The sequence below is a fragment of the Lepidochelys kempii genome, chromosome 2 (genome assembly GCF_965140265.1).
Source record: "Lepidochelys kempii isolate rLepKem1 chromosome 2, rLepKem1.hap2, whole genome shotgun sequence".
NCBI lineage: Eukaryota > Metazoa > Chordata > Testudines > Cheloniidae > Lepidochelys > Lepidochelys kempii.
The window spans coordinates 183,253,830-183,279,961 of NC_133257.1; the positions used below are offsets into that span (position 1 = coordinate 183,253,830).

At 41.4% G+C, this 26,132-nt stretch overlaps 1 protein-coding gene across 10 annotated transcripts in view; it reads left to right on the forward strand.

Moving 5' to 3' along the window:
• The window catches only part of PDE1C (phosphodiesterase 1C), a 419,031-nt gene that overhangs the window by 185,858 nt on the left and 207,041 nt on the right, over window positions 1–26,132 (forward strand). Inside the window, exon 2 of one of the 10 annotated variants that reach the window (XM_073332974.1) lies at window positions 267–293. The exons of 8 other annotated variants lie outside the window; for them this stretch is intronic. In XM_073332974.1, coding sequence (XP_073189075.1) covers window positions 267–293 — 27 coding nt within the window. Of the gene's footprint in view, window positions 1–266; window positions 294–2,654; window positions 2,700–26,132 lie in introns of those variants that run through there. One more of the 10 variants, XM_073332977.1, reaches the window with a different exon arrangement.

The following is a 26,132-nucleotide window of genomic DNA, read 5'->3' on the forward strand; positions in this document are numbered from 1 at the left end:
AGAACCAAACCACCATTGACATCAGTGTAAGTGGGACTGGGCCCTTATCACTCATTGAAATTACAGCTGGATAAGATTTGTTTCAGCAGACCAACACTGGGAAGAAAAAGGGTTATTAGATTTGGAGCTTCCCCATTGCAGAGATTACTGTGCCTTAGCTTCTGATACGTGAATGCTTCTGATTTGGCAGTATTGGTCCATTCTTTCTGTGGGGTTTTCAAAGGCCTGACCTCCTTATCTCACTTTTATTTATGTTTTTCCTGCAGGAGAAAATACAAGAAAACATCACAGAGGTAAGAGTAAGTCACAGAAGACTCTGAAGGTGTTTGTAAGTCGACTGTCCCTTAAAGAGGTTGAAGAAAGAATTTACTTTCATGTATTGGTTTTTACTGTATCTGGCGTATTGGTTTTGTTCATCATGGGAATCAATTTCACAGACAGTTGCCCTCTCTGAGGCACAATCCTGTACTTATTCCTCAAAACTCCCATTGGCGTTAGTGGGAGTTTTGTCTGCGTAAGGGCTGAATGATTTGGTTGTGAGTCCTAAGAAATTTTCTCTCAATTCCTTCGGCAAGATCTGCCAGTTCTTGCTTTTAGCAGTACACATGCAGTAATAAAAAAAAAAAATGGATTTGTTCGCTTTTAGTCTTGCTGATGACATGTGCCTTTGCAGGAGACCTAAGGAAGATTGGGATCCCATTGATAAACAGACCCTAGTACTGCCAAAATATCGAGTTATCTTACAGTGTCTTTGCCGTAGGAAAGCTTAATAGTGGTTGTCTGATTCATTGCTCTCTGGGGAGCATGGCTTTTGTTTGCTTTCAGATGGTGTGATTGGCAGTGGTGACTCTAGCTCGAAGTTTTAGCGTGTGACACTGCAATTTGCCGTAATGCTGTATCAGATTATTGATTGGGGGCTCAATCCTGCAAAGTGCTGTGCATTCCCATTGACTTCAGTGGGAGTTGAGGGTATTTTGCACTGTGAAGGATTTAGCCCTGAAGATGCTTCTGAATCTGCCCCTCAGTGCTGTGTTGTGGCTATTCCAGTGAGGTCCTACTTCTGCTGCTTTGGAGATCTCTGTATTGGACTGTGCAATTGTACCCTGCACATTGTGGGACACTGGAACAGCTGCTGTACATGAATTTATCATCTGGGAAAGCTATTGTGTTAAGTAAACAGCATTCAATGTTGTAAAGAATTTGAATGAAGGTAAACGTATGTTTCTGACTGGGTAGGTGCCCCAATAGTAGAACCTGCGCTGTTTGTCTGTGTTTAGCTGAACTCTATTTCTCTCATGTTTCACTTGCTGCTGATTTGATCCGCTAGTTAATTATTTCGTAATAGGTGTGCTTGTAGTGAGAGGTGTTTGGCTGCTGTGAGATGGTTCATAGGGGGCAGAAAATAATTTCCTGGAAGCTGAACGATCACTACGTACATATTTTGTATTGCTTGCATTGACCTGAGTAAACAATCTAATTTGTGTTTTCTATATATGTTACTATGGCAGTGGTGTGAGTGTGTGTGTTCAGGTGGTGGGGTTTTTTGTGTGAGGAGGTACTTAAGCTACCATTGTAAGCATCAGAAGAGAGGTGAATTAGAATATAAGTTCATAGAAGTTAGCCCACTATCCATGTATTTATCAACTTAACTGAGAACTGAAATGTGCGAGAGATGTTTATGGCATATCTGGTTGTGTGTTTTTAATCCATATACAGTTACTCTTCCTTCTCACCACTAATGGGGGTTAAGTTTTATGTCTTTTGGGATTTTTGTTCCATTGCTGATTTATCTCTGCATGTGTAGTGTGTGTAGTTTGTGTCTTGTGCTGGTATCAGTGTCTGTTGGCTGGTGAAATCCACGCTTTCCACAACAGGATATATATGCTTTTTGGCCTTGTGTTATGAGACAATTGGTACTGGCCCCGTGGAGGTAAGAGGTCATTGCAGGAGCCTGTGCACAGCAATTACTTAGCCTCTAGTAATGATAATCTTTTTAGCAAGTGATGGATGTCAGCCAGAATATTGTGTACTGCAGCAAATTAGTCGTTGTGCCTGGAAAAGAGGCTCTGCTTGCCTGAATGGCTGGCTTTGAGCTTCAATCTTGGATTTGCCACCCGCTGTGTGACAAAGGTATCACATTGCAAAGGAAATTATATGTATGACGGTCTGAGGCGGAAGCTTAATGTGCTCCAGTACTTCCAGGAAAGGATGCTGTAGGATGGAAATACAATTAGGTACCACTTTGGGCTGCTATCTTTTGAATGGGGGTTTCCAAAAATATGGAAATGATTTGATTCCAGTCTTTCTTTATTCATTAATCATGTCTTTTTTCTTTCTTTCTTCCACACAAAAGAATCTATGATTTCAAATGTCACCAAACCCAGAAGGGCGACAGCTGTAATGGTCTTTTGTTTGCTTTGGCATCTAGTTTCATATGCTTATCTACTGATGGTAGTATTGTTAATTATTAATTATTTATATAGTGATGTATAGATCGTTGGCAGCAGTTAAAATATTGGAGGGAAATATCCATGCTCTGAGCACCTTACAGTCTTAAGGACTGATTTATATTGAGGCCAGCTCTATCCTATGAACAGAACAGATCATCACGTCATGGAGCAAAATACTGGAGTAACAGAGGGTGGCAGCTTTCTGTTTTGCCCAGGGCAGCCGGATCCTTATAACCTGTCTTGGCTGAGGTGAGACATTGTGGCAGTCTTACAGTGTATGCAAATACATATTTGATTTTATTCTCTTATATCTTTATATATGATGGATTCAAGTAATATTTGCAACTGTTTGGGAATTTTTGATGAGATGTGTTTTCATCAGAAAATGCTGATTTGCTGAAACCTCTCTCTAGTTTTCTGCAAAAAAATTCGAAATGTCTCAGTTTCATCCTGATGCTGAATGACACCAAATGCCAAAACTTCGGCATTTTTCACCAAATGGAATTATTTTTTTCCAGGCAGCCCTAATAACATTCCAGTATGAAAAATTTTCAAGTGTTATTAAATGGTTGCCCTCAAGACTGAAGCTATTATGCATCTGTTATGCATCTGTTCACCCTAATATACACTGTAATTTGTACACAGACTACTTGGATTTACAATTCGTACAAAGTTTTAGGCACTGTCAATACATTTTTTATTCACTGGCCAAGGATGCTTGAGAAGTTCAATCCAGACAAAAGAAACACATTCTTACAAATGAAGGATTGTAATCATCATGATTTTTATTGGTTTTAGATTTTGTGATATATACCTTATGGTTTTATTAGAAAAACAATGCAAAAGATTCTCCTGCAAGTGAAATTTGCTCAACTACCTTAATGACGTTTTCATGTCTCATTCAATGTCATATTTGCCATACAATAAGCAACAGCTTGGATTGGTCTTCTGCACTATTATTTTTTCAAATGTAGATCATCATCTAAAGTACTATCATGGTCTGCTACCTGTATACTTATATGGCCCTCATCACTATATTATCTGAGTTGTACTAAAATTGTAATAGGGTATGGCAAATACAGACTCTTGCAATTATTGCAGTTATTGCAAGAGTAACTAAAATGCTTTAAAAACCACTGTAGATTGATATAATTTTCTTCATAAACTTGGCAGTTCCACAGATATCTAAGCAATCCTAAATTCAATAGTCCCCATTTAGTACCTGAACTAGTGAGCTGTGATGCAAATTAGTCATTGCAGGACCAGAGACACAGGTTATTTTAATCAGTATGTAGGCCATCTGTTATCTTCACATCTAGTTAACCTTGCGTTAGTGACGACTATATATATATATATATATATTTAGATCGTTACCTAAGATATTTTACAGGGTAGATAAACAAATAACTAGCACAGAGGAAGAAACTTGCTAGGACTGTCAGATCCCAAGTTGTTGTCACTTTTCGTATGACAGGACTGTTCTGTTCCATTATTGAGACTGAATTACACTCATATCTCCCAACTGTATGAAGCCTGATCTTGTAAAGTGCTCATTACTTCCTTAGAGCTGCTTAGCACCCTCAATTACTATAGAAGTCTATGGATATTTAGGGCACCCAGCACCTTTCAGGAAGCATTGAGCAGGTATCTGCCTGATTGGATTTATCATCTGTTTAGGTAAAATTCACCCCTATACAGTGAGCCCACCATGAGGGTTGTGCACCACTTAACACCCACTTAAGCTCTGAAAATGAGACTTAAGTGGTGCATAGTCCTTGTATTGGCCCTGTGCATAGGGTACATATTTCTGTAGTTTGGTCTGGCCCATTAGAATATTTGCATTGCTATTTTGATTGTTGCACATTGGCTAATTGTCTAATCTGGCTTTTCTGCATGCAGTATTGAGATGCAAATGCAACTCATGAGTGAACTCATTCTAAAGAACTGAATAGTAGCAAACTCATGAGATTTTATCGATCAGTTTGTTTTTAAAATAGCTGCTAGTATGCACATGAGATACAACATAAGACAGAAAATGTTACTAAGCTATATAAAAATGTGGCTGTGATGTGGAAAAAAAGCTTTGTAATAAGACCATGCAAAAACATTAAAGAGGTACTATCAACTTGATTAAAAAAAAACACTTTTGTAAACTTCAGGTTTCTGATAGCGCCCTTTAAGATGTATGACCCGAAAGTTAAAACACACAAACAAAACCCATAACAAATTTTACAAGGCTTTTTTCCCCCATCCCCCTACTGATGTTTGAGTGGCACTTGATCCTATGCTCCAGGTAGCAATGTCACTCACTGAAATGTGGCCTGGCTGCCCCTCCATCTATGTGCCATTTTTCCTTCCTATTTCCATGAAATTGGGAAAACATACCTCTTTCAGGTTTGTTTAAATTTAAATTGGTTGCGGTCATTCATTCATTGGCTTCATGACTTTGGAGATCATATCACCTACCTTATCTCTCTAATATCCTGGAACTGATACGGCTCCAGCTATATTGCCTGAACACTGCCAGTTAATTAATTCTCCATTAATATAAATATTCTGTACTTAAATGGCCTCTTACATCAGTAATTAGTTTAGCAAGGTCATTCGATTCCAAGTTGGTACATAAAGCATTTAGCCATTTACATAGCAATGATATTAGGAGCTTTGCATTTTGTTAACATATTTGCAAGTATGCATTTCACAAAGGTTAGCCATTTTCATATTTAGAAACAAACAAAAGGTTTAAAACATTTCCAGCTACTCATGTTTTTCCTGGAGTTTTAAACACACACGTAGAAAAGAAAAGGGAGTTAGTATAGGCCTACTTTATTCCTAGATTTATTGCTCTGATAACACAACCCTACGTTCCTTTCCACAATCAGGTCTCTTCCTAAAATATGAATGTTTTACATGGTTTCTGTTCTTGAGATAAGGATTACATTTGTACCAACTGGTATCTTATACAAAGAGAGATGTTCTAGTTTAGATAAAACACTCTTGTGGTTCTCTCATGACTCAACTGCCTTAGAGTTACAATCTGTTTTGCTATTAAATATTTTGTACAAAGCACAAATTTCAATAACCAATACTTATTTTAAATGTAGCACAAAATAAATTAGTGTAACCCTTCTGCCCAGAGTTGGCAGCAACAAGGGCCGGGTTCGGTATCTAGGGGTTCCATTCCAATAACACAATGTAACACCGGCTCGAGCCCCCACCCAGTGACCTGGGACAAATATATACCACCCCCGCTGGGTGCCTCCAAGCGGCAGTACTTTCCCTCTCGCAAGCACAGAGTCTGAGTGTAGCAAAAGCCTTTTAATAACAGAGAGAAACAATGTGGCATTATGTTGGGGAAACACCACCAACAGGATTCATAACATGACCCATGAGCAAAAGCCCACCCCAAGCAAATTGGGGCGTGTCCTTTCCTTTTGGTTCTTGAGTCCAGCAACCCCAAATCACCCAAAGTCCCAAAAGTCCAACAACCCAAAAGTCTCTGTCCCTGGTCAGGGCAGCCCCAGAGTTTGAAAGTTTATCTGCAGAGTTTTACCTCCCAACCTGGGTGGAGATGGGGGGGGAGGTTAAGGGGCACCTTACATGATCCAAAGCTGATTTGCCCCACCTCTCCATGGGGCTCCGCTCCACCAGCCGTCCCACGAATCGCTCCGCTCTGCCAGCCGCCCCCATGAGCCGCTCCAGCCATCCCATGAACTGCTCTGCTCTGCCAGCCGTCCCGCAAACTGCTCCGCACTATATCTTCAGGCTCCCCCACTACTTAACACAACACTCAGTGATTTCAGCTCTTAGTAAGTTTAGCTCTTTTGTGATTTCAGCTTGTAGTAGGGGAGCCTCAGTGCTGTTACACCATTGGCCCAAAGTGAATTCAGCTCAGTAGCCTGTAACTTGACTCCTAATGGAATCAAAATTAGTTCTGATATTCCACAGTGGAGAGAGAGAAGGAAGTGCAATTAGCATGTAAGGCCCTCACCCAAGGGGCCCATACCACCAGGTATTAATATCTGTCCCCAGCCTCTCTCCATTCACTGGGTTTTGGAACCCATGACCCTTGCCTAGCGAGTGCTGCTTAGTTGATGGTGAGTCCCTCCATCATAACAAAAGGCCAACTACAGTTCCACTGTCCTTGATTCACATAATCAAGGTAATAACAGTTTATTCCTGTCCCAACAACAGAGAAACTGGGGCTCCTACAGCAGCCAAAGTGATCATCTAGGCGGGGTGGGTGTGCCTATGCAAATGAGATCAGCCCCTGAAGTTCTTTTCCACAACCCACCATGACTCACCACCAGATGTCAGGGTAGATCTCATCCTGTCTCTGCTTACACTAGTATAAAGTTAAAGCAAAGTAAAGTTTAAAAATGCAGTTTTTCTGAGTTGGTATAGCACTCTTAGGGATAAGAAACTTGGTTTTATGCTAAGGAGGGGTTGGTTAAATTCCTGACATTTGCTTGTCCTTCGGAGATAGAAGCAGAAGCCTCCTGCAATTTCTTTAACCAGCCTGAACATTTTGCAACACAACTAATTAAATATAAATGGTATTGTTCTATTTCAAGTACCCTGGCTATAACATACTCGTGGTGCATCTTAATATTCAGTAAAGGCACAAACAAGTTTGTAATTACCTAATATTAAAAGATAGAAGTTGAAATAGTTTTACGAATGTTATTTTGCCTCACTATTGAGGTCTGTCCACCACAAGTACAACAGTCACACGAGCCATATACAAAGTCAAATGTCAAAAAAAACAAACCAACTGAATGTTTTTCTTTCTCTCTAATACTTTTTAGTTATAATCTTCAGGGTTACTCATAATAATAAATCTTTTAGATGGACAGATGATATTCAAGTGGATGGTGTCCTAAGGAAGCGTGCAAATATTTAGTTCTTTAAGTGCCTAATTTTGGGTAATTGCTTATTTATGTGCCTATTGAGGTTTTGGTCTAGTATAATGTTCCTTGAATAAATCTTTTCCCTTTATACTTTTAGGATATGGCATTGTTACCATGTGTACTGTTGTCCTGGGAAGATGTGTGGAGTTAATTCTGATCTTTATTCTAGTGAAGCAATGGAAAAAAATGGAAGTTCTATACTTAAGGACGTTGATTATTTAAAGGATGGAACGGGCAGTCAGAGGTGGCAACTGTTATCCGTAATATGCTTTAAAAATATCAGCATGGCATGGAATAAGTCTTGGCATCTGGCATTTTGTTTCATTTGACAATATACTTAGTCCACTATTATTTAGTTCTGACATTTAATTTCTATAGCTTATCTACTGACCTTGCAAAATTATCTTAATTACAAATTTAAAAAAAAATCCTTAATTCCTTAAACTCTGCAAGTAATTAAACTACTGCTCAGCTCAAATTAAGTAATTTTAAAAATATATATTTAATAAGCAGACAAAATTCCAGCAACATATATGATGCATCCATGGTACATTAGAGGATTACAGTTTAATAACTAATAGAAAAAGCATTTATCCTTTTGAGAACCTGATCTTGCAAGGTGCTGGTCATCCTCAACTCCCACTATCTTCAACAGGAGTTAAGAGCACTCAGTACCTCACAGGATCAGGCTCTAAAACTAATATCTGGCTAGTAAGGCTGCAGATCAGGTTATTCATAGTGGCAGTTCATAGTCCTTTATAATGGCAATGGATAATGAATGGGGCAGGGAAAGAGACTAAGAATGACTCTATAGCCTGGTGGTTAGGACACTCACCTAATACGGAATGTGGGAGACCAAGTTCACATCCTTGTCCAATGACTAGTTAGTGAGTTAGAAAATGTGGAACAGCTTCAATATGAGAGATTCTCTCTCTCTCTTCAACGCTTAGCCAGACCGTTGGCCATAGCGCTCATTCGCCATTTGATCCGTTCCTATGCAACTGCAAAGGCTTGCCAGTCTGAGAGTCCAACATCAAAACAGACTTGATGAATCCATGTAATAGGGGGTCTGCCTCTGGGCCACCTCCACCCCTCAGTTGGTGGAATTTTGTCCTGGAATTTACAAGCCACCTGGAGAACAGCGTTCGCTGGGATGTCTTGTGGCATCCTTGCGACATGTCAGAAAAGCGTAAGGCACTGCCTGCAGACAATGGCCCCAGTAGTCTGTAGACCCAAGCGACCATAAACATCTGCATTACAGATGAAGTCATTCCACTTTATGCTCAATAGACGACGTTGACATTTTGTGTGGAAAACCTCCAGCTTTGTCCAGTCTGAGCAGCATAGTGTCCATTTTTTGCAGCTGTACAACAGTATGGGAAGGATATAGCTCGAATAAATCCTGAACTTGGTTGTCATACTAAGATGATGTTGATTCCATATCTGTTGTAAATGGCCCATGGCAGATGCTGCAATGCCAATCCGATGGAGAACCTCCATGTGAGAATTGGAGGAACTGGTAAGCAGGGGCGGCAGATTTGTATAATTTTTGGTGGTGCCCAGAACAGGTCCAAGTCCCATCCCCCTGCTCCTCCACCTGCCTTGTAAGCTGATATATATTTTTTAAAATAATGTAAAAATGGACTGGAAACAGTAAGCGTTTAACAGTTTCCCTATATTGCACAATATCACTATCATAAGAAACATGTTTTTAACTATGAATATCAACTTTATTAATACTCTTTTGAATACAGAAGAAGCCAAGCACTCTTGGATCAATAACTCTCAAAAGCAAAAGTTCTAATTCGCTATTGTACTCCAACCACGTAAATCTTGATAGCTAAGATTGATGAAAACTCCTTTTCTTATCTTTTAGATTTGCTGCATTTTTCTTTTGTATAACGTCAGTTTGCAAGCAGGGTGTCGAACTCAGGCCATCACTTGCTGAATTATCCTTTTGTTCTTTTTCTCTAGGTAACTTTATTAAGAATTTATCCATTGTTTATTATTATTACACAAAATTCATTTGGTGGTGCCGAGGGGTTTGGAGCGTGGGAGGGGGCTCAGGGTAGGGCAGAAGATTGGGATGTGGAGGTGAGGGCTGCGGGGTGGGGCCGGGGATGAGGGGTTCATGGTGCAGGAGGAGGCTGGGACAGAGGGTTGGGGGGCGATGAGGGCTCTGACTGGGAGTGAGGGCTCTGGGGTGGGGCTGGAGATGAGGAGTTTGGGGTGTAGGAGGGGCTTGGGCAGAGGGTTGGAGTGCGGGGTTGTGGGCTGTGGGATGGGGCCGGGGCTGAGCGGTAAGACATTCCTTTCCTCTCCCAGGCTGGAGAGCAGGCAGAACTGGATTATTGACATGGCTGTGCAGAGCATTACTACTGGGGATGTACACTGATTTAATTGGATTTGTTGTTTTAACTATTATACAAATATTTCAGCCTAGTAACCAAGATGAAAGGAATTTAAAAGGGTAAATCTTCATTAATGTGCACAGGGAGGGAAATGCAAAACTCTATTATTGGGGACATGGCCAGCCTGAAAGCCATATATTGTAAACAAGTATTTCTTTACCTATTTATGACTCTCAGTCTGCACATTGCTTATCTTGGACGATGAAAATCAATTAATATGCTTACAAGTTCTCAGTGTTGTTATGTTTGGGTTGCGAACACTTGATGGAAATTTGTCCTTGCTGTAAAAATAGTGTTTTCAATGGAATTTAAATTTCAATTTAAAAGAATAAAGGGGAACATTTTTCTGTGGGTCTTAAGGGTCTGTTTTTATAAAACTAATTTTTTAGATTAAGTGAAGTTGTCTTTACCTTACATAGGGCTTGTCCACATTTGGGTTTCACACTGAGATAAACTGTGTCGGCACAAGTCATGATTAACTGGGCATGGATTGTCTACACTAGGGGCTTGCACAAATGCAGCTATGTTGGTGTAAAATAACCCAGTGCAGACAAGGTCTACAAGTCAGACAGTCTAGCACCCACAGAAATGTACGCCTAAGAACCACTTATAAAGAATAAAGGAAAGAAATGCCAATTCCTAAGCAAAGAATGGGGCCAGGGATGAGAGGTTCACGGTGCACGAAGGGGCTCAGGGCTGGGGCAGAATCAAATGCAGCCTTAAGATCAACATATGCTACGTGCAAGGGCTTCCTGGACTCGCAGTGTATCTCCGACAACATGCGAAGGGCCAAAATGGCATCTAATGTGGATCTGTTCCTCGTAAAGCCTGACTGTTGGGGAAACTCTTCTGATGTAGCAAAGGCTCCAGGTGTGCCAGCAAAACATGTGCAAATACCTTCCCTGGAATGGAAAGCAAGGTGATCAGCCTGTAGCTCTTACATTCACTGCATGGTCCCTTGCCCTTATAGAGTGAGATCACAATCCTGTCCTTCCAGGCAGTTGGCAGGGTTCCAGTTCTCCACACCCGATGAAAAATGGCCAGAAGTGATTGTGTTACAGGATCAATATCACATTTTAGCAGCTCTGAGGGGATGCCTTCAACACCGGCTGCACGTCTGTTTTTCAGTTTAGAGATGGCACATTTCACTTCATCCAATATTGGTGCATCAGTACAAATGTCTGGATCTGGAACCGCAGTGACTGCCAGATCATCCAGCTCTGAACAAGCGGCAGCTGGAGGGTGGTTCATGGCACTGTGATAACGTTCCACCCAGTGTGAGAGAATGTCATCATCCAATTTACATGGATGGCTTTGGCTGTCGTTCAGGATGCCATTTGTAGTGACTACCTCTTGACCGCTGAGGTTGCGAATGGTGCGGAATGCTGGCTTCAAGTCACCCCTGGCTAAGCCGACTTCAACATCATCCGCCATTTGGTTATAATATGCCTCGTGATTGTGGAGTGCTAGGGTGTTAAATTTTCGCTTCAGTTGATTACGAGTGCACTTATCACCACACTGGTGGACTGCAGCCTTCAATTTAATTATCTGGAAAGCATCCTATGATATCCATGGACAGTGTGCTGGATGCCTATAGCCAATCATCTGTTCAACAGATTGGTTGAGGGTAGAAGTTAACAGGGACCAGGCAAACTCCACGTCACTTGGCAGATTAGCTAGAGCCGAGACTCTGTTGCTGACGTCAATACAAAACCTGTTGGCTAAACCTGGCACGTGGAATGCGTCGATGTCAAACTTCTTCATCATCTCAGAAGGCTTACCTGCCTGTTGGCACATCAACACCATACAGGTGACCACTAGACGGTGATCTGTGTTCGCCGCACATTCTATACCACGATATGAGCAACATAAGAGATTCCCAGACCAGAATACCCCATGCCCAAGGCTACTCTCCTCCAATGTGTAACACCCAAGTTCAAATCCCTTCTCCTTATCAGACAGAGAGTGGAACTGAACCCAGGCTTCCCATAACCCCGATGAGTTCTTGAACTACTGAGCTAAAGGTTATATAAGGGAGCTGCTTCTCTCCCTCCTGCCATGTTTTGTGAATCTAGTCCTCCTTTGCCTGCATCAAATGTCTGAAATCTAAATGAAAAATTGCAAGTTAGGTCGGAACAAAACATTTTGTTTCAACATTACTGAAACGTTTTGACTTTTTGGTTTGGTCAAAACTCTGGCAAATTCAGCATGACTTTGCAAATCGTTTTAGGTTAACCAAAAATTGCATTTACAGTGAATAAACAGCTGAAAAAATTTCACCTAGCTCTTTAATGTAAAGTAATCTGAAAAATCAGGTTCTAGGTGCCACAATTTGGGCATCCAAAATTAGTGAGCACTTCTGATTGTAAACACTCTGTGCCTCAGTTCCCTATGTGTAAACCTGGGATAATACCACCACCTCATCTCACACAGGTGTTGTTAAGATAAGTTAATGATTGTGAAGCACTCAAATACGATAGTGATGAGTGCCGTAGAAACACCTGTGAAGAAACTAATAATTCTGTCTTCAGAGCAAAGTTGGAATATTGGGCAGTAAATAAGGCCTCAGGCCACACACACTGAGGACTGATGAGGAAATAAAATATTGAATAGCTTCAGCTTTAGTGAGTGCCATCCATACTATGTACTGAATGAGGCAGGGTCCTGTTGAAAACATGGTGATAATGTAATTAAAGACAGTCTCATAAGTTACAATGCATATGCACAAAGAGGCTGAATTAAGGTTGCACAGGCAACTTCAATTATAGCATTTTCTACCGTCTGAGTTTGCAACCACAATAAGTGTCTTTTAATGTAGGTTTTTGTAGCATAGTAAGATAGCAGAGGCATTGAATAGTTCTGAACTGAGGAATTGTCTATCTAAGCTCTAGGTAAACAAAACTAAATTAAATTTGTCCTTCAGTTCTCTGAGGGGAAATTCTGGTGTACATTGCCTAGCTCAAGATACTTGCCTGAGTTCTGGAGAATTTCACAGGGGGAAGGGTAGGGGAAATTTATTTCTCAGGAAGAGCCATACTGTTAGGCCAAAGCATCTTCCACTGCCCTAAAACACCGTAGTCTATAACATGTCTGGGAGGTGGGGTGAGGTGGGGGTGGGAATGACTGAAGAAAATGCAGAGCTTCAGATGTTCTACCCTCCAGTCTCCATAGTTGCTGGTGCTGGGAGTGCTGCTGCATCCCCTAGCTTGAAGTGGTTTCCATTATATACAGCAGGGGCGGGCAAACTTTTTTTGGCCTGAGGGCTGCATCGGGTTTCGGAAATTGTATGGAGGGCTGGTTAGGGGAGGCTGTGCCTCCCTAAACAGCCAGGCGTGGGCCAGCCCCCGCCCCGCTTCTTGCCCCGATGGCCCCCTCCCGGGACTCCTGCCCCATCCAGCCGCCCCCCCCCCCCGCCCCGCTCCCTGTCCTCTGACTGCCCCTGGAACACCCACCCCTGACTGCCCCCCACCGCCCCATCCAACCCCTCCTCTCATTCCTGACGGCCCCCCTGGAACCCCTGCCCCATCCAACCACCCCTTCTCCCTGTCTCCTGACTGTCCCCGGAACCCTTGCCCCTGACTGCCCCCTGCCACCCCATCCAACTCCCCCTCTCCTTCCTGACTGCCCCCCCGGGACCCTGCCCCATCCAAACACCCCTTCTTCCTGACCGCCCCTGGAACCCCGGCCCCTGATTGCCCCGCCACCCCTCCAAACCCCCCTCTCCTTCCTGACTGCCCCCCCGGGACCTCTGCCCCCATCCACACCCCCTGTTCCCCGCCCTCTGACCGCCCTGACCCTTATCCACACCCCTGTCCCCTGACCACCACTCTGAACTTTCCTGCCCTCTATCCAGACCCCCCACTCCCTGCCCCCTTACCGCGCTGCCTGGAGCACCGGTGGCTGGCGGTGCTAGAGCCATGCCGCCCGGCTGGAGCAGCCATGCCACTGCGCAGCACAGAGCACCGGGTCAGGCCGGGCTCTGCAGCTGCGCTGCCCCAGGAGCTCGCAGCCCCGCTGCCCAGAGCATCGCGCTGGCGGCCCAGTGAGCTGAAGCTGCAAGGGAGAGAGAAGGAGCTCAGGGGCTGGGCAGGAGGGTCCCGCAGGCCGGATGTGCCCCACGGACCATAGTTTGCCCACCTCTGATATACAGGTTTACAGTTTGGTTCAATGGCTCTCAGCACCCATTCTATATACAAATTGTTCCAGCACCTCTGCCAGTCCCTTTATTAATACCTGCATACCAAGGAGTGTCTGTAAGTTGGGCTCTACACAGGCTGTGTGCACCGTATGCACAGTGCCTGGAATCCTGCCCTACCTTCCCCTGCTAAGGTGGTGCAATCATTCCTGGATAAAATCACTGCTGGTAAAGTCCAGCTGTTAGTAATCAGCAACTGCTGTCTTCAAAAAAAAAATGCAAACTTGAGAAATTAAAATAATCTCTTCAGAGCAATGGGACCTGCACTCTGAATGTGGGGCAAATGGAGAAAGACAGTAGTCTTTTAGAATACTCTGAAGGCCAAAGCAACTACCCAAATGTGATTAAACAGTAACCAGCTACCCTCACTCTTACCTTTATTGCTATTTTCTCCTTTAAAACCCCCCTATCATTTTAATTTCTACATATCATTTGTTCTGCCTGGTGTTATACAGTTCTGAGTACTCGTGAATCAGTAAAATACAAGATCCTAAGACTTAAAAAGTATTACAAAATGTTGAATGATCATAAGTATTGTCCAATGTCACTTAAAAATATTTTTCTGTGATTGTGGGGAACTTTATTCTAACAATGAGATATATTACACACAAATGAACTTCAATAGCTTCCTCAAACTTATATAAAATTAGCATAAGTCAGCTTTGACTCTGTGGTGAGGGGCATCAGTATAAAGCCTTACGATAGATAGTTGTAAAATGGAACAAAGCAGTATTGAGCTTTTTCCATGCTCGCGTTTAGGTGAAGTTCACCTTTGTGTAGAGGGCCACAGAGGTGCTGGAACAATTTTTATAGTGGAGGTGCTGAAAGTGGAAAGCATGTATTTGGTTGTTGTTATTACTTCAAAATGGGATGCTACTGCACTCCCAGCATCCATAGTTCCGGCACCTCTGGAGGGCCAGGGAAAACCTATGTACCATTTCAGTGGAACTTACAAGGTGAAATATCCTTTGTGTTTGTCATCCACTCGGGACAGAATTTCACCCTGTGTGTTTAGAAACATGGCAACACCAATTAGATGCTTAAATTTCAAAGCTTCTGTATTGCAGTTTCAAAAGTTTGGGTCAAATTCTGGCCAGCACCTGGAAACAGGTATAATAACCTTCTCCCCAAATGGGTGCATTTTATGCGGCAGAATCATAGAAGCTGGAAAAGAGAGAGTTCATAAGAAGTTATTTCTGCAGTATGTCCCAGACTCACAGAACCTGATTCTCCTCTGGCTGGTGTGAAATGAAAATCAGGCCTAAGCTTTTGTGATTTGTATAATAATACATATGGATAAAAATATTGTATTCAGTATTTAATTATTAAACTGTTCTTGTGATAGGAGAACTTCAGAAATCAATTAGAGGGTCAGTAAAATATACTTCTAGACGTATGGATGATTCTCTAAAACTCTTGAGTCTGTCAAGTTGGGCTGGAGAAATCTGATAAGGGGGGAATAAGCAGTCTCATGAGACTCCCAGTACAGTCTGCTTCTGTCCTCGTTGTTGAATTGTTGTCTAGAGGTCTGGAAAGAGGCAACTGGAGAGTTGATTTTCACCACTTATATACCATGGTGACTGACACTCTATAAATAGCTGAGTTAGATTAGATGAAGAATAGCCTTTGTTTGTGGTATTTTGGCTCTTCTGCTTCTGCCAGCTGGAGCCAGGAAATGTGGAAGTGTGAAAATGGAAAGCAATGGGGAGAAAAGAAAACTGAACCTTATCATACCTTGAAATAGATTTAGAGTGGCTTCTTTTTGAGTTTTGGGATCAAGTTCCGGTTGGCATTTATTTGATTTTACTAGTTTGCCCTATTCTTGGATTGTGCAGTTTTCGTCCTTTACACGTGTTGAACATATCTCTACCTTAGGTAGAATGCATATTAAGTGTTCCACTCTAATTGTAGCTGTTGCAGATCCTTTATTATAGAATGTATTGAGCATTGGATTATTAGGAGTATGTATGTGTGCGTGTGTGTGTGTGAGAGAGAATCTCTCTCAGTATTTAATGTATACATAATTTCTATGAGATGAATAATGGAAACCTAATAAAGAGATCAGTTAAAAATGTTCTAAACTTTCTGTTATGACCCCAGGATTCTTCAGAGATAATTTTCCTGTTATACAACTCTCAGAAATAGTTTTGTTAGATACAAAGGCAGCAAAATCTATTTGATAAAAATGAGGTAAAATTTGTTGATGGTCACAATTTCTAGAAAAAAAAATGCCAAGAACTGAGCAGATGCAGACACTAACCTACCCCTTGTCACTCTGTAGAGATGTGTCCTCTTGCTCACGTACAAGGTACGTTAGTAGGTTGGTGTGGAGTAAGCTTCCACACTGGGTACCTGTGTTCTGTGGTGAAATAGATGGTTCAGTCTCTGGCGCTGGATGATAACTGCTTGGGACCACAATTCAACAGCCTTATTTCTTATGGCACATGGTACAAATATTAGCAGAGGTAGAGGCTTGGAATAGATCATTTTGCTTCTAAGGCTTACTTTTCTTAATAGTGTATTTTCTTTATATACTGGCACTGTTTGTAGTGTGTGTGCACTGGTCTTGGAAACACAGTGCTGTTCAGAAAACCAATAAAAAAAATAACATTTTAGTGACATTATTTCTTTCTCCATTTATACCTCCAAAATCCCCCCTCACTCAAGCATTGTTTCCTACTCCCTTCACACCAGCAGGTCCCTCTTCCCCCGCCCCCCTTTGCTTCCTGTCTTGCAGGGTGAATCTCAACTGGCCTTTCTTTATTTTACGCCACAAGGAAGACAAACTCTAGTCTTTACTCCCTGAGCCCTCCTCTCCTCCACCCCCCTGCCCAGTCTGCTGAAAGAAAAAAGGCAGCAAAAATAAATGGGAAACTATAGGATCTGGGATCTTAATCAGTAAACTCACTGCTTTTATGTCATGTCACCATGCATTGTTTTTTGAGCATCCTGCTGTCTATGGGGAATAAAATGAAGAAGAAAGACAACAAAAAATAACTTGAGATGGATTTTACAGAATGATAAATTAGATCTGATTCTTAAGCCAATAATCACATGAGCTCTGGACCAACTTCTGGTTCTTACAGCACTGTGTAGTTAGTCCATTGACCTTACCGTTTAGCATTTGTAATGTATGAGCTGTACTAGGCAAGTTCTAGACAAGTTTCGAAGCACTAGGGTAATTACAAAAATTTGGTCATTTAAGTTATCCTAAAATGCAGCAATTCTGTGACTAATTCAAAACCCCAGTGTCTTTGTTTTGTCTCAAATTTTATTTGAATTGGTAATGAGTTGTTTTAATCCCTCTCTAGTTCAGCGGTCAAGCTGAAGGACAGAATTCTTTTGGGGGAGGGGGAGAGAGAGAAAGAGAAAACAAGTTAGTATTTGACATTCATGGGGCTAATGGGTCAATGAACTTTCACTTATGGAACCTTCTCTGTGAATGGAGAAAATAAATGTAACCCTGCTTCCTAGCTTTCAAAATGTGTCTCACTTTCTAGCATGTGCTGGAGAGGGCTCTCAAGTGACCCTTGGGATTATTAAAATGCTCCCACCAAATGGAAAGGAAGTGTGGGGTGATTTCCCTGTCTCTGGTTGAGCTCACTCCCTCTTGGGGCAAATTATCCCTCAAGGCACATACAAATATTTGTGACAAGCACATTTTACACTTTTGAGACAAGGTAGATTGGAGCAAATGGCCAGTTTTTGTTAAACAACGTCCTGGAGATGTGAAGAAACTCTCCCCTTTCCCCCACTTCATAGAAGGTGTTCTTCATCCTGTCTCATTTCAGTTTATGTAGACTGAACTCAGTGTTTGTAGTAGCAAAATTCATGGTGTAATGGCTATGAACAAAGTAGAAACCTTTTCTGTAAAGTACATTTTATTTGCCCTGTAGGGCTGCACTTTTCCTCAGTTATAATTAGGATATGGCACTTTACTTTGGATGGGAAGATAAATGAACAGATTCACCACTCCTTCATGCCTTCTATCTGTGAGCATCACACTCTCTGGGGCACAGAACTCTCGCATGTTAAGGAGGAAATACTGCAGCACTCAATTCGCTGATATGGAGAGCATGTGAAGAAGAACGGTACTAGTAACTTTTTTGACAGGTTAGCATTATAGTGCTAACTTTTAAAATGGAAAATAAACTTTAAGAAACCAAGGGGATTGGGCTTTATATGTGCATGCATTGGTTAAAAAAGCTGCCCATGAATATATTTCATGTGCGTTATCCACTTTGTTTCTAGACCATAAATTCATTAAAATTATGCAGTGAATTGCAGCATGAAGAAGATTAAGGTGTAATTTGCTATATTTTATGGCAGGTGCCTCCCCTCTTCCTAATCCCATTCATCTACTAGTAAATCAGAAGAGATAGGATCCTCATTATGGAATATCATATCATACATACTTGGCCAGTTTCTGAATTGATGTTTTATTCCTGGGGCTATTGTAGTCCAACTGATTTACCTGTCTGTTGTGTGGAAGAATGTTTTCTTCTCTGTTTCCGTACAGTTTAAATGTCAGATTTTCAGGTAGGTGTATGCAGTTGCTCGCATGTACCTGCCTGCATGTGCCTGACTTTGCAATTACCCTGTGTAAATATTTGAAGTGTGTGTGTGTGTGTTACTTGCCCACCCACACAGCTAGTAAAATGTGTCTAACTGCCCAGGTGTATGCACAAATACTTGATTATTTGCACTCGCAAGTTAGGCAACTGTACATGTATGTCCACATTATGTGCATCTAATTTAGAAAATCTGGTAGTTAACTTGTTAAAATTTGGCATGATATTTTATAAAGATCTCTTCTGTGTTTTGAATCAAGACTTTGGAAAAACCAAAGTAGATATTACTCCTAATGACTTGGCCTTGGTTTGTCACGACAGCATGTGTGAACAGGACTTTGGGGGTTTTAGGCAGCTCTACTAAATATCAATGTCCAGCCTGAATGAATTTTTTCAATATAGCTACTAGCTGCTTACCTTAATACTGATTCATGGTGTATAATCCCAGACTCACTCTTATCTGGATATAACACTAGCTTCACAGAGAGGAAAGAATAATTGGTTGAACATAATTAAAGTGGTATAGATAAATCAAGATCTCTTTCTGAAGTGATTAGCTCTAACGTGCATAAGTATTTTATCTCTAGGCCCCTGTGCAATGCAGTCAGATTTACTGGTGCATGTAATTAAGGTTCATTGCTTTGGAAAACTCACTGACTAATATTTACATAAATGTCTCTTCAACATGCTTCTAATTACTTCCTTGATTAGTATGTGATAAGTAATAAAGAATTCCACTCTTAAGTTAGCTTCATCTTGTTCATTATCGAGAGCAGTGTACTGTGCAGTACAAGTAATTCTCTGTGGAAGATGCATATTCTGTAAGACAAAGAATTCTTCTAAGCTTGTTGTCCATTAGCTCATCTCACTGCTTTTCAAAGTCTAGACTTGTATTAGCAAAGGTTGGATAAAAGCAGTTTTTGGTTAGGACTGTAAGGTTGCCAGTTGGAAATCTGCATTGCAGATGGCACCTGACCTTGCTGTCTTTTTCTCCAAAAGATGTACATAAACGTCTGTTGTGAGAGTATTCCATACTAAGAATCCTCTTGTACGAATTTCTTTGCTGGTTAAAGGACAGTTTTAAATTCTGGACTTTCTCCAATTCTGATCAAATCAGATAACACCCTAACTGAGCTACACACTGTTCACATATATCATCCCTGTCCATTTCTCACTTCTCAATATTTCAACAAATTCCGACAGCACTGTTTAATCCGATTGCTGATTGGGGATCTGCCTACTTTTGTGACTAATGAGGCGGTGGCTGAAATATTTGTTATCATATAGCAGATTTCAGAATCCTACCCCAGATCAATTGTGAGACAGAGTAATTAGTATCCAATGTTGTTTGGTGCCCTGTGTGAAATGAGTTGGTGGCATCAATTCAGTTTGGAGTAGTTAAGGACCTATATCATGAAGCCACTACATTGATGCCTGTGCTGGGCTCTCCACTGAAGGTTTAAGGTACAGGGAAGATTAAGGCATACTAGTGGTGTAGGGCATTGTTACACTGCTGCTAAGTGTGCTTTATTGGCTCTGTAAATAAATAGATGACTTTGGTCTTCAAAGAAGTCAGTCCTACAACTCTTACCTGCACTAAATTTGCTTAGGAAAGAAATCTAAGGCTATTTTCAAAATATATCATACATTCTCGGAAAAGCAATCAACTTGCTGTTACTTGTCCTTCATTCCTTCATAGTGACTAAGCAGCTGATATGTTTGTACTTCTTACAAATTGGAATTATGTGATTCCTCCCTAAATCTGAGTGTGAAAGTCACAGACTATTGGACGATTAATACTGAAAGAAAATGTGTTGCATGTGTCTGTGAAAGTGAGGAAGGGAAAGAAGGAAGGGTTGGATAGCACCAGCTAAAGCGGGGTGGCCAACCTGAGCCTGAGAAGGAACCAGAATTTACCAATGTTCATTGCCAAAGAGCCACAGTAATAAGTCAGCAGCCCCCCCATCAGCTCCCCTCCCCCCGGCTTCCAGCGCCTCCTGCCCACTGGCAGCCTATCAGTGCCTTCCCCTCTGTCCCCACACCTCCCGATCAACCGTGTTGTGGCATGCAGGAGGCTCTGCTGGGGAGGAGCGAGGGCACGGCAGGCTCAGGGGAGGGGGTGGAAGGGGTGGAGTGGGGGCAGGACCTGTGGCAGAGCCAGGGGTTGAACAGTGAGCACCCCCGGGCACATTGGAAAGTTGGCCCCTCTAGCTCCAGCCGTGGAGTCGGTGCCTATACAAGGAGCCGCATATTAACTTCTGAAGAGTCGCATGTGGCTCCAGAGCCTCAGGTTGGCCACCCCGAGCTAAAGGGAAGGGGCTTATAGGGTCTTTTGGTTTTTAATTTCATTAGTTCAAATCCAGGCCAGGTTGTAGTGAAGGATGCTTAGTGATTTGTATGAAATGAGTTTAGTGACTTAAGTGCTTTTCCCTGTGGACAGATGTTCATATCACAAATATTAGCACAGTTGGCCCTAAATTATCATCTTATGCCCTGTCTGGACTAGAAAAAATGGGTTTAAAATGTTACCTAGCTTGTTTTAACTAACATATTTTAAAATTCTCATGTAGACAGCACGAGGGGGAACCTAGGATTCACCTTGACCAGCTGTCATGTTAAAAACAGCTTGCTCTGTCTACACTAGGGTTTTATAACATGTTTATTAAAATGTGTTAGCTAATGTGCTTTAAAAAAAAACAAAAACAAAAAAACCCCACACCATTTGTCTATTTCGATATACTGTCAAAGAGCAGTCTCAGATACTTCCAAGACAGGGTCGTGGGAGGTAGTTTCCCCAAGTCAAGATGACTTTTGTGAGATGGTGTGAGGAAACTTGTTCCACAAGCACTAAATTCTCACCAGAAGAATACATGTGAAAAGTAGTTTAACAGCTTAATTAAGCAAGGAGTGATCCACTATTAAAGGCTGCCAGAGCAGTTCACAAAGCCTTCTGCTTACATCACAGACAAGATTCAGAGTAACAGCCGTGTTAGTCTGTATTTGCAAAAAGAAAAGGAGTACTTGTGGCACCTTAGAGACTAACCAATTTATTTGAGCATAAGCTTTCGTGAGCTACAGCTCACTTCATCGGATGCATACTGTGGAAACTGCAGAAGACATTATATACACAGAGACCATGAAACAATACCTCCTCCCACCCCACTCTCCTGCTGGTAATAGCTTATCTAAAGTGATCACTCTCCTTACAATGTGTATGAAAATCAAGTTGGGCCATTTCCAGCACAAATCCAGGTTTTCTCACCCTCCGCCCCCCACCCACAAACTCACTCTCCTGCTGGTAATAGCCCATCCAAAGTGACCACTCTCTTTACAATGTGTATGATAATCAAGGTGGACCATTTCCAGCACAAATCCAGGTTTTCTCACCCCCCCACCCCCATACACACACAAACTCACTCTCCTGCTGGTAATAGTTCATCCAAAGTGACCACTCTCCCTACAATGTGCATGATAATCAAGGTGGGCCATTTCCAGCACAAATCCAGGTTTTCTCACCCCCCCACACCCCCGCACACAGACTCACTCTCCTGCTGGTAATAGCTCATCCAAACTGACCACTCTCCTTACAATGTGCATGATAATCAAGGTGGGCCATTTCCAGCATAAATCCAAGTTTAACCAGAACGTCTGGGGGGGGGGGGTAGGAAAAACAAGGGGAAATAGGCTACCTTGCATAATGACTTAGCCACTCAGTCTCTATTTAAGCCTAAATTAATAGTATCCAATTTGCAAATGAATTCCAATTCAGCAGTTTCTCGTTGGAGTCTGGATTTGAAGTTTTTTTGTTGTAAGATAGCGACCTTCATGTCTGTAATTGCGTGACCAGAGAGATTGAAGTGTTCTCCGACTGGTTTATGAATGTTATAATTCTTGACATCTGATTTGTGTCCATTTATTCTTTTACGTAGAGACTGTCCAGTTTGACCAATGTACATGGCAGAGGGGCATTGCTGGCACATGATGGCATATATCACATTGGTGGATGTGCAGGTGAACGAGCCTCTGATAGTGTGGCTGATGTTATTAGGCCCTGTGATGGTGTCCCCTGAATAGATATGTGGGCACAGTTGGCAACGGGCTTTGTTGCAAGGATAGGTTCCTGGGTTAGTGGTTCTGTTGTGTGGTATGTGGTTGTTGGTGAGTATTTGCTTCAGGTTGGGGGGCTGTCTGTAGGCAAGGACTGGCCTGTCTCCCAAGATTTGTGAGAGTGTTGGGTCATCCTGGATTTGTGCTGGAAATGGCCCAACTTGATTATCATACACATTGTAAGGAGAGTGATCACTTTAGATAAGCTATTACCAGCAGGAGAGTGGGGTGGGAGGAGGTATTGTTTCATGGTCTCTGTGTATATAATGTCTTCTGCAGTTTCCACAGTATACATCCGATGAAGTGAGCTGTAGCTCACGAAAGCTTATGCTCAAATAAATTGGTTAGTCTCTAAGGTGCCACAATACTCCTTTTCTTATCACAGACAAGACTAACACCACACAAATGGTTAACTGTGCTGAACTGAATGAAGCACTTAGGATACAGTAGCTATTTCTTTTTATAGACTTATCTTGACATGGAAATTGATGCATGATTCCTCACATGTCAAGATGGCAAGCGTCCGTGAAAACCACTGAAAGTTTACTTTATTAGAAATCTTCTCATTACATTTCTTTACAACAGTTAGTGGCACTCGCTATCTATAATAAAGTGAAAACACCTTGAATTGCTTCTAGTCCTCCATTTGGTGCAATACTCTCTTGCTTTGTACTGTCAGTTGCCAAACCCTAGTGAACTGTCCCTTGCAGACAATTTGGGTATACAAGTGAATACACAGCCTGCTTTGAAAGGTGGCCTTATCCCTATGAATACTCAGAAGCACCTAGTTGTTGAAAATTATACTTTATGTGGAGGAATAAGATTGTGCAGAGAGTATATTCTATGTATTAATTTTTCTTCAGTGAACAAATTTCTGTTGCATGTGACTGCAGCACCTCATTCTGTCATTTAGTAATAATAGCAGTGTTATTTGTTGAAGTACAGAGAGATAAAGCAATTGCATTGTGGTGAATTAGCTTGAGTTGTCACTTAGTGTTGCCATTCCTGTGACAATACCTCAGCATCTGTTTATTGCCTGTAACTTATCAGCGCACCAGAAGCCTTTCTGTTTAAAAGCTGAGGTTTGAAGCTTTGGCAGTGCTGTAGAATGGCTCCAGTAATGTTTTTAATACTTGCTTTTAGAGTCTAGAAATAAATTGTCATATGCTGTGGACTTGCTCATGTTCTCGTCAAAATCCACGGAGAGTTTTGCCGGGGACTGCAGTGGAAGCAGGATTTGGTCTCCTTACAAATTACACTGTAATAAAACAACCTATCAAACTGGGTAGATTATCAGTTAAACCAACAACTATTTAGGTCTTCAAAGGATCCAAGAGGCTTGTTAACTTGAATCTAGAGTGTCCTAAATGGAAATAGTTACTTGCTTTGTAACTGCATGCATTTTTTAAATGGGTGTCCTGTAGAATGTCATTGATAATTAATAGTAAAAGTCACTGACCATGTCGAGATGGAGTAATAACAGCTTTGTCTGAAACAGACATCTGCCAAGTAAATATTATTTTTTGGAAAATTGACCCTGCGTATAAATGTAAAAAGCCATGTTTTCCCCATCTGTTTCATTTGATTCATACAGTACATTACAATCCTCTTAGCTGTTAGTTTTGTGTTAACTAGCAAGAAGGTGACTCAGCTTCAGAAATAATGTAAAATTCTCAGTTGCTCATCAGTTTTGGTATTAATTCAGTGAGTGAAGGAATTATCATTTGAACATAAGGTTTACAATTTACTAAATGTGGAGGACATAATTTTTTCAATAAATATTTCCAGTATTGTTATAATTTTTTTCTCATTTTAAATCTCTCCAAAATGAATTAAACTAACTTTGATAAAGGCACTCTTATTCCTTTAATAAGACTGTCCACACACAGAGAATTATTCTGGAATAGTTATTCCGGAATAATTTATGCACAGACAAAAGCCCTTAGTTTGTGTCAGAACATTTCATTATAGACTATCTAGGGTTTATTTTGATAGTTTATTTAAATGTTGGTTGTTTCCAAATACTTGGCCAAACTTTAAAGGGCCTCCTTTACTCACCTGCAGTATTTGTGAGTACATCTGGTGGCATGTGAAAACTCAAGAGGTGCACATAGAAATAGATGTTAGTGCATGAATATGGATGAATGTATCTAACTTTGCTTAACCACGTTTGCATGTTCAGACAAATGTACACACAAATATTGCTGTCTTGGTTAAACTAGCTGTTGAAAAAATTGGCCCACTATATCTGTCGACTGTTTTGAAGTAAGCCTGAATTTGGCAGTGCATGTCTGTCATATGGTTCAAGAGTTCTTTTTCAAATGTTCTCTTCATTTTGTTCTGGAAAATATTAAACATACATAGATAAAAAGCAAAAAACAAAATAAACAACACACAACTGAATCTCTAAAGACCTATTATGATGTGCATACCACAAGCTATTAATAATCAGTCATGCTTGGTTGCCTGTTTGCTATCCTCCCATCTCTCTTTATTACTCTGCTTTATGATTTTTATATTCCAAACTGATAGATATTGTGGGGACAGAGGGATTTATTCTTGTGCCCAAAAGCAGAGATCTAAGCTTTGGATCTCACCCATTGAACTAAATCCTTAAGACCCTGCTTAGACTTTACTCTTTCATTTTTCAGACTTGACCTATTATACCTCTTGCTGCATTTGCTCCCTGCTTTAATTTATTTAGCTGTGGCAACAGATTGTTCTTGTGGCGTTACAGAAATGAACAGATTTTGAAACACTTGCCTATAGATGTGCAGTACTCCCCAACATCTGCCTTATGTACTGATATGCTGAACATGAAGGAGCTGACTGGTTAATAGAACAGATCATGTAGCACCTCTTCCAAATGATGGAAAATCCAGGAGGGAGCACACTGGCCGACCAGTTTTGATTGACACTGGAGTACTGCTTCTGGAAGTATAGCTTATGGGGTGATACAACACTTCCCCTAGTGACTGGAGTGTACTTCCCTTTGAGACAGCATATGCTTATCTCTATTCCTCTTTTGCAAATGGTACTGCTGTCCCTTTGTTATTTGTAAGACGTCTGTGGCTACTTATGACTTTCACAGTTGTCAGTGTGCTGCATCCTATGGCCATTCAGAACACCCCAGAGGCAGCTGGGACAGGTGAGAATCCCCTGTTTCAGAATCTCCTAACATTTGAGCTAAAGGAGCATCTTTTTTCTCTGCTTGTACCATAGGGTCTCGTTGAAAAACTGCCAACTCTCTTGAACTATTTTTCCCTATAGACTTTTTTCCCATGGGATCTTACCTACCAGCTCCCTGAGTTTGCTAAAGTTTGCCTTCTTGAAATCTATTATCTTTATTGTGCTGTTGTCCTCCTACCATTCCTTAAAATCATGAACTTTTATCTCTTCATTATCACTTTCATCCACGCTGCCTTCCACTTTCCAATTCTCAACCAGTTCCTCCTTATTTGTCAAAACCAAATCTAGAACAACCTTTG